The 15,134-nt window shown below is 35.4% G+C and overlaps 2 protein-coding genes across 2 annotated transcripts; both read left to right on the forward strand.

Annotated features, from left to right (window-relative positions):
* Window positions 1-252: 252 nt before the first annotated feature.
* LOC111407788 (deoxyhypusine synthase) lies at window positions 253-6,289 on the forward strand. The gene is made up of 7 exons (XM_023037467.1): window positions 253-374; window positions 745-908; window positions 2,331-2,549; window positions 4,001-4,087; window positions 5,306-5,414; window positions 5,491-5,726; window positions 5,814-6,289. Exons 2-7 carry the CDS (start codon window positions 906-908, stop codon window positions 5,901-5,903), a joined length of 744 nt encoding a protein of 247 aa, XP_022893235.1. The 5' UTR covers window positions 253-374; window positions 745-905; the 3' UTR covers window positions 5,904-6,289.
* Window positions 6,290-7,209: 920 nt separating this feature from the next.
* On the forward strand, window positions 7,210-9,925 carry LOC111407789 (LRR receptor-like serine/threonine-protein kinase GSO1). Its single transcript, XM_023037468.1, has 3 exons — window positions 7,210-8,292; window positions 8,388-8,531; window positions 8,630-9,925. Exons 1-3 carry the CDS (start codon window positions 7,335-7,337, stop codon window positions 9,535-9,537), a joined length of 2,010 nt encoding a protein of 669 aa, XP_022893236.1. The 5' UTR covers window positions 7,210-7,334; the 3' UTR covers window positions 9,538-9,925.
* The last annotated feature ends 5,209 nt before the right edge of the window (window positions 9,926-15,134 follow it).

The raw sequence follows: 15,134 nt of genomic DNA on the forward strand, positions 1-15,134 counted from the left end.
TTTTACAAGTTAAGAGTAAAAAAGTCTTTTGACACTTTTAAATAATTAAAATTTTTTTTATTTTTATAATTTTGGTCAAAGGCCAATTGGACAAAATGTCTATTAGGGTGGCCTTTCCAACTCATTTCCCCAAATTTCATCTCCATCAATTTGTACAGGCACTCGTCACTCTGTACTCAGTAGCCAAGCAAATTTCGCTTGGCAATGGAGACGATTCAAAGACTCACTTACCGCTACTTGACGGAATTTGCACGACAATCGAGGGCTACGATTTCAACAAGGGAGTGGACTATCATGAGGTTCTCAAGTCCATGGTGTCCACTGGCTTCCAGGCCTCCAATCTTGGTGATGCTATTCAACTCGTTAATGAAATGGTAAGTACTTTCTTGTTTGAACTATTTTAGTTCATTTATTTGTGTACACTTTTACATAATCGGTTATTTAGTAATTATAATAGGATTTTGGGAGTATGAGTTGACGCGCCTTGAAATGGATTTTTTTCATTGTTGAAGACTCCAAAAGTTTTTTTCTTTTGGGGCTTTTCTGGGTTTGAACATAGAATGAAATGTTAAATTCAATATTAGAATGAAATGTTAAATTCAATATCAAAATACCGTTGTTTTTAAGGATTATAAATTTTACTTTGTGAATTTTGGAGTATGTTTTGCCCTCAGTATTATAAGTTTATTGAATTTAAGGTATGCTTTTGACTAATTATTATAGATTTGTTGTGGTTGAAGCTAGATTGGAGGCTTTCAGATGAGAATCTGACAGAAGAATGCAGTGAAGAGGAGAGTGACCCAACTTACAGAAAGTCCGTGAAGTGCAAAGTGTTTCTTGGTTTCACATCCAACCTGATTTCTTCAGGCGTTCGAGACATAATCCGGTATCTTGTTCAGCATCGCATGGTGAGTGATAAGTACAATATTAGTATTCAATCGATATTTTACTCTACATGTTTTGTGGAATGGTTGAAAACTGATTTCAACTTCGATTGTGATATTAACCATTTGTTCCTATTGTGTTTAAGATAAACAATGATACGGATTGTATGTCGGATTTGCTATAGAAATTTAGAAATTGGAATTTTGATGGTGCACATGATGAGAAAAACAAAATTTTTATGTCTCACTGAACAAGATTTTTATTTTTATTTTTATTTATTTTTTTTTGTGCGGTAGTAGGGGATTCCTTGTTGAATCAAGGTTCTGTCGTAAGTGCTTATCTTTTCGCTTGAGTCATAGATGAGTCTATGGACGCACTCAAGATGAGGTCAGGTTCCTTAGTGTATGTTATTTGCTAATGGGATATTTTCAATTTATTATATAAAGAAGAAGGGGTTAAATCTTAAGATAAAACTTTGGGAGAGTATGCTGAAGCTGGAATATGAAGGTTGTAGGTTAAGTAGAACCAAGACACATAATATGCAATACCATTTTAGTGATAGGGCCACGATATTAATTGAGTTATAATAGATGATCATGTTGTCCAAGAGACAAGTGAAGACAAGTGAAGATCTCCTATGATTCTGTTGGGTCAAAGCGAAATGGAGGCAACTTCCTCTTAAAGTGATTGTTTTGGGAATATATGTTTGATTATTAATAAAGGACGGATTCAAGAGAATGTATCACATAGGATTAAAGCAGGTTGGAAGAAATAAAGTAGTGTTGCTGTTGCATGAATTCTATGTAATAGAAAGATCCTTTAGTTTAAAAAACTTGTTGTACAGAATAGTGACTAGAATTGTTATGCTCTATGATACTGAATACTGGGTAGTTAAAGTACAAGATATCTGTAGATAATTATAGCGTATATAAAAATGCTGAGATCCATGTGCTGTTATATTAAACTGAATTAGATATAAATTGAGAATATTGGCCGACAGGTAGAGTTGGCACCTGTCATTGAAACAACATATGTGTTCTGGACATGTCTTGCATAAATTGAAAGTGGCTACCGTTCATAAGAGTGATGCAATCTCAATATGAAAGTGGGATGATTTGGACAGAAATTAACATGGTTTCGTTGTAGTTGACTAGTTGTTAAGGATTTCGTTTTTATGAAGACTCCAGTATATATAGCAATAAGCACTATGGAGGGGCGAAATAGGATCCATGTAGTCAATTTAACTTAAGATTTTGTTTGTCGTCGTCGTTTTATCCTTCCCTAACATTTTCAAAAATTACTAATAGCTTTATTGATTATTTTTGTGGACCCATGATTTTTAAGACGCATCACATAATACAAGGATTGTAGATTCAATCTGCATTGTTCTGGAATTAATATGCAACATTTATGTGATGGATCATTGTATTTGCATTTCTCTTCAGGTTGATGTAGTGGTAACGACAGCCGGTGGTGTAGAGGAGGACCTTGTAAAATGCCTTGCGCCGACATACAAAGGTGAATTTTCTCTTCCTGGAGCTGCTCTACGTGCAAAAGGGTTGAACCGCATTGGTAACTTGTTGGTTCCTAATGACAACTACTGTAAATTTGAGGACTGGATCATTCCAATTTTCGACCAGATGTTTGATGAACAAACTTCAATGGTATTTCTTTTTTCTAATTCTGATTGTCTGCAGCATAGTTCTTATGCTATGCATTTTTTTTTTATTTTTTTTTTTTTTGAAACTATTTTCTGTAACTTTTTTGATGGAAGCTGCTTAGTTACAAAATTAAGCTATTAGACGGACTTTGTCTTGTATGTACCTAGTAGAGTGGAGTCAACTAGATAAATTGTAGACAAAATTTAGTGTGTTTGACAACCTCTAAAATTTTAACTTGTTTGCTATAGTATGATTCTTCACCACACATTCACTGAATAAAATATTCTACACACAAACAAATAAAATTTCTTTACTTTTTAATCACACATTCCTCAACAACTACTAGTCCAAACTCTTTAATTTCTTAAATAATGGGTGTCAAACAGGGGCTTAGTAGGCTGGACATTCTTGGATTGTGTTTACTTCTATTTTTGCATTGATTTTGTTGTCAACTAAGCTATAAATGCTAAATGTTATTTGTATTTGTATCCGTTACCTTAGAGCATCTCAAAAGACTTTCTATTTATAAAGAGCATCTTATGCATAATAGAGAGCAACTTTAAATTTAGAGAGTAATTTTTTTATACACTACAACAAGCTCTTTATTTTGATTTTCCAATGAATATTTAATTTTTTCTCCATATATTTTATTTAAATATAATTTTTTTATATAATGACCAATCAATTTAAATGTAATTTGAAATATTTAAATTGTAGAATATTGAAATTTGTAATGTATTAAATGCAATCATTATACATTAAGAATAGAGAGTGAATTTGGCTCTCTAAATTTGGAGAGTCAAATACACTCTCTACTTTAAAAAGTTAAAATAGAGTCTCTTGGAGCTCATTTTTAAGCATTTACTTTCTATTTTAGAGAGTATTTTGTATTTAAAGAGAACCTTGGAGTTGCTCTTACATTATTTCTATCTATATTGGTCAACTGTCACGTTTCAGGAATTATTCTTCCATTAGTTTATTGCATTTTATGAACATTTTGGAAAAACGAAATAATCAAGCAACACCGTGATATAAATATAAGGTATGTTTGGCTTTCATATGTAAATTGTTTCTAATTTTAGAGAAAAAGGAAAATGACTACTGTCTGGATTGACCAAGTTAATATCTGTTATAGAAAAACAAATTTAGTTAAGCTTTGGATATCTCACAAAAAGTGTAACATTTAACTCTATTTCTTCATCTTTCTGCATATGCATGCTTTTCTGGATGGAGTGTCGCAATTTGTTTTCACATTTTCATATTTTTGCGTTCGCTAAGGATGGATTGTTGACAGAATACTAGGCTATATTTGTAATTTACAGTATGCTTTCTGAACCTGTTCTCCTTTTCATGCAATACTTAGTCTTCTATGTTGTCCACTTCTCTTGTTGGGATATCAGTGAAGGTGGAAAGAGTGTCTAATTTTATCATTATCCCTGTTTTCCAATTCCCAGAATACATTGTGGACTCCATCTAAAGTGATTTCTCGATTGGGTAAAGAAATCAACGACGAGAGTTCATACTTGTACTGGGCACACAAGGTATGCTTCTTAGGAGAAGTTATTTGATGCTCTAGTAAAGCTTCTGATGATATTTTAAAGGCTAGATTACAGCTGAGCTTACATTTATTAAAGTTTGAGGCACTGGCAATTACGTGCTGGCATGTTTATATTGCTTTCATATCCCTGTCTTGATGCTATTCTAGGCTTCGGTTACCAATGTATACTCTGGAAGGAATTAGATATGCTTTAAGTAGTCTCACAACTATTAGCAAGCTTTTTAATTTTGAAGAAGAGAAATTGCTTTGTTTTATTATTTGTAGCTTCAATAACGCCACGACCTAAATCTGAACACTGACTGAAACTTCTTTACACAAGCAATTATATGCTGCACTTTTTCACCTTTGCATTTGGGTTTTGTAGGACACATTATCTCAAATATATTTAATAGTTTGTACCGACAATTGAGAAGCATAAACTCTGCCCCAGTCTAGTAGAACACGTATATCCATTTTTTCTTTAGCAAAACATGAATCTGATTTAAGCCTTTGAAGATCAGCCTCATTTGCTTTTCTTCCATTCAATAATCATTTACTACCGGGCATAAGTTAGACTAATTACAATTTTAATTCAAGGTCATAAATACTTGAGCGAGGGCTCAAGGCAAATGCTCAAAAGCTGGCTCTCTCTAGTAAATTAGTAATAGCACTTGATTTTTCTTTTGAAGCGCTCCCATGCATAACTATTGATGACTACATCATTTAGCGAAAGAATTGCGTCCTGGTTGCTTGCGCGTGTTACACGATCTGCATCCCTAAAGAGTTGTTAGGGCTTGGTTACGAGGATTTGACAATTTCAGTAAAACCATCATTAGACAACATCCTAAGTTATTTATTTATTTTTATTATTATTTTTTTTAATGTTTGCTATGTTTTCAACAATTTTATTGGTTTTTATGTATTATCTGTTTCTGAACCATGGTGGTACTGAGATGGATAATGCTAAAATATATGCCAGCAAGGGGAGGTAAAGCCGTTTGAGCTCAATAAATTAAGGAATGGGGGACTTAGGTTGTATGAGTGGAAGCCATCTTGGTAGAACACCATAGAAGATGGTGGACCGAAACTATCCGCAATGAACAATAAACCGAACATAGTAAAAAATGATTCACGTGGCCCACCCAAAATTTATTGTGAAGAAAGACTTGTGTTTAGTTGTTGAGTTTCTCTGATTTATCAATTTTGAATTTTCTGTTTGCAGAACGATATTCCTGTATTCTGTCCTGGCTTAACAGATGGTTCGCTGGGTGATATGTTGTACTTCCATTCCTTTAAAAAGGAGCCTGGTCTAGTCATTGACATTGTGCAAGGTAAGAGATTTTCACTGTAATCTCATGCTAATTTTTAAAACTGTATAATAACGAACACATAAAGCTTTATAAACAGATATTAGGGCCATGAATGGCGAGGCGGTCCATGCTGGTCTCAGGAAGACTGGAATGGTAATTCTTGGAGGGGGGCTGCCCAAGCATCATATATGCAATGCAAATATGATGCGCAATGGTGCGGATTATGCTATATTTATCAACACAGCACAAGAGTTCGATGGAAGTGATTCTGGTGCCCGTCCCGATGAAGCAGTGTCCTGGGGCAAAATTCGAGGTTCTGCTAAGACAGTTAAGGTTTGACTTTTTGTTTGTTATTTCTCAATTTCATCAATATGCTGTGTAGTTTTCAAACTTGTTCCTTATCTTTTATTGACAAACCAGGTGCACTGTGATGCAACTATTGCTTTCCCTCTCCTGGTGGCAGAAACATTTGCTGCCAAGGCAAAAAGATCAGTCGATGCCACTTCTTGAGTTAAATTTGGGGCCCTGTAGTTCATATTCGTCTACGAATTCAGATGGATAAGAAGAAATTATTTTATAGCGAATTTTTTCGCCAGACAATCCCAGGATCTTACTCATATTTGAAAGGTTTTCTTTTTCCCGGGATCATTAGGGCGGTCATTAACTGTGTCCCGCATCTTTCAAATTCATTTTATTGCGTTTCTTGAAGAGGAGCTGAACTAGTGTTTTAGTCGTCATCATATTTGGATTGTATCATACGATGGTCGCCATTAATTTATAATGTCAGACGAAGTTTGTCATGTATTGAAGGAATAACTAGCATTGTATTTCTGGATTCGATTTCATGACTTGAGAAGTCTTACTATTATAGCATTGTATTTCTGGATTCGATTTCATGGCTTGAGAAGTCTTACTATTATATTGAACATTATAGCTGTTTAGGGTTCATATGATCCCACGAGCGGTTGCTGAGGAGCTCCTCAGGTTGGCTGGGCAGGCTACCTGGATTATGGGATCGACTCCGGCGTGAGCTGGCGTCCTACACCATCTGCCCGGAATATTTTCCTGACTTCCATTTTACAGCTCGGAATGCAGCAATGACGCTCGCTTTGCTTGAATGATGGCAAAATATCTAGACCGTCGTGTCCTTTACCCTGTTCTGCTAGGCGATTGGGGCGAGATTGGGGAATATGGTTGCCGCTCTAAATTAAAATCTATCTTCAAATATGATCCGATACGAATATGTAATTATACATTGAAACAAAAGATTATTCAAAATAATCATGTAATAAAGTATAATGCTATATATCTATCTCCGGTCGGACTTTACAATAGTTGTTATTATGTGTTACATTTTCAAATGTCAATAGAAATCACAAAATAGTTCAATTATTAGCCAAGGAACAAACAACAAATGTTAGTCTTAAAATTGGAATTAAAACATCAGTAGAAATGGTTCATCTTCATCTCAGTAACTAGAAATTCAATCAAGCATTGTGAAGTAACAAAGATAGATATTTGAGTATTGAAATATTACCTGAATTTTATATGAATTAATCACTAGGAAGGAGGACCCACTCCCTCCCATTCAAGAATGTTAAAGAGAGTTACTGGAGAGTTGTACAACAAAAAAAAAAAAAAAAAGGATAAATATAAAGAGGGTTGTTGGAATTGTACTATTGGAAGACAAGTGACTGAGGTACTTCTCCACTTCTGCTAGTCAAATGAGGTGCGCCTGACTCAACTTGGCAAATCATTGCTGTCCGAAAATTAACAATTCCATGCGTTCGGACTTTCCTCCTCTTTTCGATGCAAGACAAAATTGTTTCATTCAGTGGATTGACTTTCATTGCGAAACATAAAGCCGACTGAAAAGATCAAAGAAAAGATGTCAGTCTCCTAAAATAAAGAAATTTATAAATATGCTCTTTTCAGTGTGCAATGTATAACTCCATTCCAGCATTGTTAGCTGCAGCAAGAAAAACTGTCATGCAGATGGCTACTTACTTTCTTCAAGCAATTTTGTTGTTGCAGTGTATAATGGCTTGCTTAGCTATGGAAACAACCAATATTACGACTGATCGACTTTCTCTTCTCACCTTAAAAGCCCACATCAATTTAGACCCTTCGCACGTTTTATCTAGTAACTGGTCGGATTCTACTTCTGTCTGTGTCTGGATTGGAGTTACTTGTGGTCTTCGCCACCAAAGAGTAACTGGACTAGATATTTCCAACATGAATCTTACGGGAAACGTCCTATCCCAATTGGGAAATCTATCCTTTCTTGTTTCTATAGACTTAAGCAGAAACTATTTTCAGGGTAGTCTGCCTCAGGAGTTGATTCGACTTCGACGATTGAAAACCATTGATTTCAGCTTCAACAATTTCAGTGGTGAAATTCCTTCATGGTTTCATTTCTTACCTAAACTTCAACTTTTGAACCTTGGGAATAATAGTTTTACTGGTCTCATCCCGCCTTCTATCTCTAACGTATCCACTCTCCAGAATCTGGATCTCTCTTCCAATCATCTACAAGGGAAAATCCCTCAGGAGATTGGAAACCTTTATAACTTGAAAACGCTTAGATTGCGATATAACAGGCTCACTGGTCCAATACCTTTTAGGATCTTCAACATATCGGCAATGGAAATTCTTTCGTTGACAGGGAATAGCTTATCTGGTCATCTCCCTCTTGACATATGCCATGGACTTCCAAGACTCAAAGGGCTTCATCTATCTTCAAATGAGTTGGGTGGTGAAACTCTTTCTGGTCTATCAGAATGTTCACAACTTCAGAACCTTTCTTTGTCAATCAACAAATTTAATGGATCCATTCCAAGAGAAATTGGGAGAATAAGGATGCTTCAGATTTTATATCTTGATTCAAATAATTTTTCAGGTAACCTAAGTTTTACTACTTAAGATTATAGTGTATTCACTAGATTACTAATGTTGATAATTTTAATCTCTCGGTCTGTTTTGACAATTTGACAGGTGCGATTCCACATGAATTGGGTAACCTGGAGAACCTCAAGGAGTTAAGCTTGCGAACTAATTTTTTTACGGGCTCTATACCCGCCAGTATCTTTAACATTTCATCATTACAATATATTAGCATTGCTCGATGCAACCTTTCTGGTAACTTTCAATTTAGTAGATTCAAACAACTTCTTATTTGTCCTTTGTATTTTTATACAGCAGTTTGAAGAAAGTTTGAGCACTTAAAAATTTTGTAGGTGTAATCCCACAAGAGATTGGCAACCTTTACAACTTGGAGTATCTTTATTTGAGCTACAATAGTTTAAGCGGTTCCGTTCCCCAAAAGATCTTCAACATCTCAACATTGTTAGTGATTTCAGTTTCAGACAATCAACTTTCAGGCAACCTAGATTCATTGAATTTGGGTTACGTGCTTCCTAATCTTCAAATACTCTACATGGGCAATAATAATTTCCACGGAAGAGTACCGAATTCCATTGCAAATTCTTCTAAACTCATTACAATAGATCTGTCTAGAAACAATTTTACTGGTGATGTTCCCAACTTCCTAGGGGATTTGAGATTCCTTGAAAGTGTAAACTTGGGTGACAACAATTTTATGAGTGAATCTTCAGAACTGAGCTTCATCACACCATTGACAAGCTGTAGATATTTAACAAAATTGATTTTTGCTAATAATCCTTTGAATGGCATTCTTCCAGCTTCAGTTGGAAATCTTTCCACTTCACTTCTATATCTATATGCATATAATTGTGATATCCGAGGTAGCATTCCAAATGAAATAGGCAATCTCAGCAGTTTGATAGTGTTAAGTCTGTATGGCAATGAGTTGACGGGATCATTTCCAACAACTTTTGCGGGCTTGCAAAATCTTCAAGGACTAGATCTTCGTACAAATAAGATAAGTGGATCTATTCCTGAAACTCTTTGTGAACTTCCCAATTTCTATGGATTGCTGTTGTCGGAAAATTTAATAACAGGTGCTATTCCAGACTGCTTAGGGAATATTACTACACTAAGGGTTCTATATATAGACAGCAACAGATTGACCTCCACCATACCTGCAAGCCTATGGCTCCGGAATGATCTTCTGGAGTTGAGTCTATCTTCAAATTTTTTGAGCGGCTTCTGCCTCAAGAAATAGGGAATCTGAAGGCTGCAACTGTTATTGATCTATCAGCCAATCGATTCTCAGGTAGGATTCCAACAACAATTGGTGATCTACAGAGCTCGATTAATCTTTCCTTAGCACATAACACACTGCACGGATCTATTCCGGAATCAATGGGTAAGCTGCTGAACCTGGAGCGACTCGATCTATCTTACAACAATCTTTCGGGTAATATCCCCAAGTCCTTGGAGGAACTTAAGTATCTCACATACTTGAACTTCTCTTTCAATGATTTAAGTGGTGAAGTTCCTTCTGGTGGTCCTTTCAGAAACTTTTCGAGTCAATCCTTCATTTCTAATGAAGGATTATGTGGTGATCCTATATATGGTCTCTCATCATGTCCCATTGGTAAACAAAAGAGNTGCTTCTATGTATTTTTAATTTACGGTGACACCAAATTTAATACAACTAATTAATTGCTTAATGCTTGTGTAGAGTACGGATTAGAAGGATCGGTGTCAACTAGATGTGATGTTTATAGCTACGGGATCATGTTAATGGAAGTATTTACAAGAAAGAAACCAAGCAGTGAAAAATTTTCCGGTGATATAAATCTAAGGAGCTGGATAAATGATTCTATGCCCAATGCAATTCCCCAAATTATAGATTCGAAGTTGTTGGTGCCAGAAGAGGAACACTACGCAAAAAAAGTTGAAATGTTTGTCATCTTTAATGGAACTTGCTTTAAATTGCTCCACGGAAAGTGCCAATGAGAGAATGAACATGAAAGAAGTTGTTGTAGCATTGAAGAAGATTAGATTTCAGCTACTTGGCCCGAGGCCGGAATAAAGGGAATATCCATCAATGGCCTTGTTTGCATTTTATCCATCCAGCTGCCAATTTCTAAGCTGTCACTTCATGAACTCATGAAATTGTCGAATTGATCATCCATCGCCTTCTATTATTAAAAATATTTTGTCAATTTCATCTTTACAATTATCAAAGTCTACTTCTGTTATATCTCCTTGTGACTCTTGTCTACGAAATAAAATTCATAAACTTCCATTTTGCAATTCATTTACCCAATAAATAAATTCAGTCACCCATCAATTCGCATAAATTATTCAAGAAATTCATATGCATCGCTCAACTACTAACATGCTTTCAACTAAAAATCAGCAACAAACTCAGCTTTTAGAACAAGTATAGTAATTTCAAGAACAAAAAACTTTCAACCGTATCAATTCATAAAGACATCAAATGAATTTATTTCCAACTAACACGTAAAACAGATATGGAAGCAGAACTACCAACCTTGTGTCCCGATGAAATTGGTGACATAGCAATTTGACATGCTTATAATTTCATGAGTTATGCTTGTTGATCCGAAAGGCGATGTAAGATTGAGATTAATAACAATTATGAAATATTCAAGATCATACCACGAAAACAAGATTAAAGTAAAATTGAAAAAGAAAAATTAAGCAGAGGAACGATGAAATTTATTAAATCGACAATATGAAGAGAATAATATAGGACATCAATAATACTTCATCTAAAACTGACAAAGGAGTCTCTAATTTATAGGTCACGTCCATAAACCTAATGGAGTTCTAAAAGGTAAGAAAATATACTAGAATTAGGTTAAACCGTGTAAAATGAAAACATCTTGGATTAATTTGATTTCTTTTCAAATTCAAGCCAAACGTAGTCTTCCAAGATTTCAACCCAATTTTGAGGCATTAAATCTAATAATCTCGACCTTGACTCAAAATTCCAGTGCAACGAACGAAACTCTAAAATTTCAAATCCATCTGCTTCGAAATGAACTGACCAATTTTCTCAACATAGTAACCAAAATCTCCATCACCAAATCATCGTCTTCTGCACTGCGTCCACAAGCGACACCCGAACTCAAATCCCGGGTTCCCAAAATTTCACCGAGAAATTACTGTTGACCAAACAAGGTCGAAGCACACTCTGTAGTAGAAACTATACCACATGCTGGATCAGAAGGCCCCTTGCTAAAAATGTCGCTTTCAACGTCCCCTAAAGCATTCCAGACATTATTGGCACTATCGTACCTATGCTCCATGAGTCCAACCCTAGCAATTGAATACAATGTATCAGCTGAAATTGATGGTAAAGCGGAATCACCAATGCTCTCCCTAGTAGTATTCTTAACCAACTCATAGCTCGCCACAAGAGGTACTGTACCAAACTGAATTTCTACTACGGTATTGAACTTGTCCAAATGTCTCTTAACTGGTTCTGCGTTCCCCTGCAAGATGTACAATTGAGACTTCTTCCGTCCCTCCAGTACAACCCAAACACCCCTTCGAACCTTCAAGACTCCACATCCACCAGAGAATTTATACCCTTTTGCATACATGGTACTCAGCGATACGAGATTCTTTGTCAAGTTTGGAACATGGCGAACCTGATCAATTTTCCTCACTGTCCCATCTTGTAGCCTCAATATGATCCGATCAATTCCTACAACCCGACAAGATTGGTTGTTTCCCATGACAACTCCACTTTGTTTCACCGTCTCATATGTCTGAAACAAAACCCTATTAGGATACATATGATATGAACATGCAAAATTCAGAATCCACTCCCCAGGTTTGGATTCCCCATCAGATATAGCCAACATTACATCTCCATCATCCGCAAAATTCTCAACAATGTGAGTCTCGTTACCCGATTGTCCCGCATGATTTGCATGCAAATCATCTTTACCTTGCAACTTGTCGTAATCTTTTTTAATGTGTACTTTCTTCTTGCAGTAATAACAATACACATTGCTGTACATCACCTTCAATTTATCCTTTCATTGATCACCATGTGTAACCAGAGCATCCCCACCCCTAGATGTAGGATCTCCAACCAGCAGCTCCATCTTCTCCTTTGAGAACAGGGCGTCATATACCCCCTCAATGGTCAGTGTGTCACGACTATACAATATAGTATCACGAAACGATGAAAAAGAACTGGGTAGTGAACACAACAGGATCAAGGCCAGATCCTCTTCATCATATTTTACCTCCAACGTCTCCAAATCTGCAACAATCTTCTTGAACACAATAATATGGTCCTACAGTGACCCTCCTTTCGCCATGCGATGGGAATACAGCTTCTGTTTTAGAGTTAATTTGCTCGTCATACTCTTTGTCATGCACAATTGCTCCAACTTGAGCCACAAAGCAGTCGCTGTCTTCTCTTTCAAGACATCCTACAGAATATTGTTGGATAAGTGAAGATAAATTTGCGCTAGAGCTTTTAGATCCCTCTGTTGTTTATCCTCCATAGACAAATTCGCTAGCATCCTCTCAAAACCTAGCAAAGCATCATCAAGATTCATCCGTGTCAACACAGCCCTCACCTTTACTTGCCATAGCAAAAATCTTGTACTGCGATCCAACAGCGGAATTTCATACTTCAACGAATTCATCCTTGAAAAATCTCAACCAAATCACAAAGAACCTGCAACCCGTACTCTGATACTACTTGTTGATCCCAAAGGCGATGTAAGATTAAGACTGACGACAATTATGAAATATTCAAAATCACATCACGAAAACAAGATTAAAGTAAAGTAGAAAAAGAGAAACTAAGCATAGGAACGATGAAATTTATTAAACCGACAATACGAAAAGAATAATACATGACAACAATAATACTTCATCTAAAACCGACAAGGGAGTCTCTAATTCATAGACCACGTTTATAATCCTAATAGAGTCCTAAAAGGTAAGAAAATATACTAGAATTAGGTTAAACCGCGTAAAAAGAAAAAATCTTGGATTAATTTGATTTCTTTCCAAATTCAAGCCAAACGTGATCTTCCAAGATTTCAACCCAATTTTGAGACATTAAACCTAACAATGCTATGTGTACGGAGTTGGTTGTTAAAATAATATCTGCATCAATCACTTCAAAAATAGATTCTTAAATCGTTGAAAATTAATGGCTTGGATTTTGCCAACACTTATTTTGACAACCAAATTTGTAAATACACTTTGTACAAATAGCATAATACATAATTCCATTCTATAACTAAACGGCAAGGCCTTGCGTTTATTTTATAAAAAGTAAAGGCAGCCACAAATTTTTTATATATGTTATTAATATGAAAATACATAAAAATTTGTCACGAATCGGTGTGCGAGGGATGCGGTTCTTGCAGAAGGTCTTCTCGCTGGCGATTTGGTATATGTATGTGCTATGTCAATGGAGGTCTTAGCGGTGAGCGATGTGTTTTAATGGTTGAGGACCAAAGTGTAATATGGGCCAAAGGTTGCGGAACTCTACTATATATTATTCCATGAAAAATTGAACCAGGTCTCCATCCAATTAGGGTCATATATTTCAATTGTAATTGAACTTTGACTAACATTGCTTCATTGTCATTTAAATCTACATAGTTTTTGAGATGTCATTAAAGTTTTGCAAATTAAAGTTTTTTTTGAATTGTTACTGAATTCATCAAAATATTATACTATTCATTGCTCCATAACTCGTAAGGATTGCAATGGAGCAGGATAGACATTAAAAATACCCACTTACTTATCTTTTTAATCAGTTATTAATTTTTAAATAGATTTATATTGAAAAAAAATAAAAAAAAATATCTATAGTGATTTCAATTAATACGGAGCGTGATCGTGATCGCTGTTCCCTTCCCATTTGGGACATTGGAGGGACGGAGAATTTTGTCATCCCTAATCTCATTGCTTTGAAAGTTAACAGGCTTGATAAATTAACCTAGAAGGTTTGTCATTTCATTTGCAATGTAATCATGTTCGTTAACTTTTTTAAAATGATAAGGGCGGCGTGAAAATGGGATACCCTTTTGATAAGTTCAGTGACAACTTGGAGAACTTTTAAAATTCAATAGTAATTAAAAAAAAGTTCAATGACAATTTGAATAACTTTTAAAGTTGAAGGGCAATTGGAAAATATTTTTTAAAAAAGTCAGTGACAATTGAAATATTTAATCCACCTACAAACATGGTTCTCCATCTTCAATTTTATGGTGTCATTGATAAAAAAAAGGGAAAATTGCAACCGAGGTCCAAATCTTTCGTTTATTAGCAGACTTTGCCCAAACCTTTAGTTTGTGCCACCGAAGGTACCAAACCTTTCAAAAATATGCACCGGAGGTTCAAATGGATGGAAACCATCCGTTTGATCATTTGTTGACCAAGAAAAGTAAATTTTGACCTATTTTAACTAAATTTGAAAGGGTAAAATGGTAACTTGATAATTACCATATTAAATAAATTGAAAAAAATCAAAAAAATAAAGAAAAAAATCAAAAAATTAAGAAAATAAAGAAAATGGTTGTCTTCTTCACCCCCACCCACTCCACCCCATCCTTAAACCAGCCACCAGCAGGTCCAGCAATGTAAGAAAACCATTTTCTTACAAGAAATTTTCCATCTTCGTAATCAATCATTTTCTACGGTGCGAACAATGTTTTCTATATTGAAAGTTGATTCCACTACCCAAATTTCATTATGCTTTTTGTCAGTGAAAATGGTCCAAATTCCAAATTAGCCCAAATCTCTTCCCTCATCCTCCCTGACTTCTTTCTAACTAAACCCAAACCAAAGACTGTCGCCGCT

This window comes from Olea europaea, chromosome 13 (genome assembly GCF_002742605.1).
Source record: "Olea europaea var. sylvestris chromosome 13, O_europaea_v1, whole genome shotgun sequence".
Classification (NCBI taxonomy): domain Eukaryota; kingdom Viridiplantae; phylum Streptophyta; class Magnoliopsida; order Lamiales; family Oleaceae; genus Olea; species Olea europaea.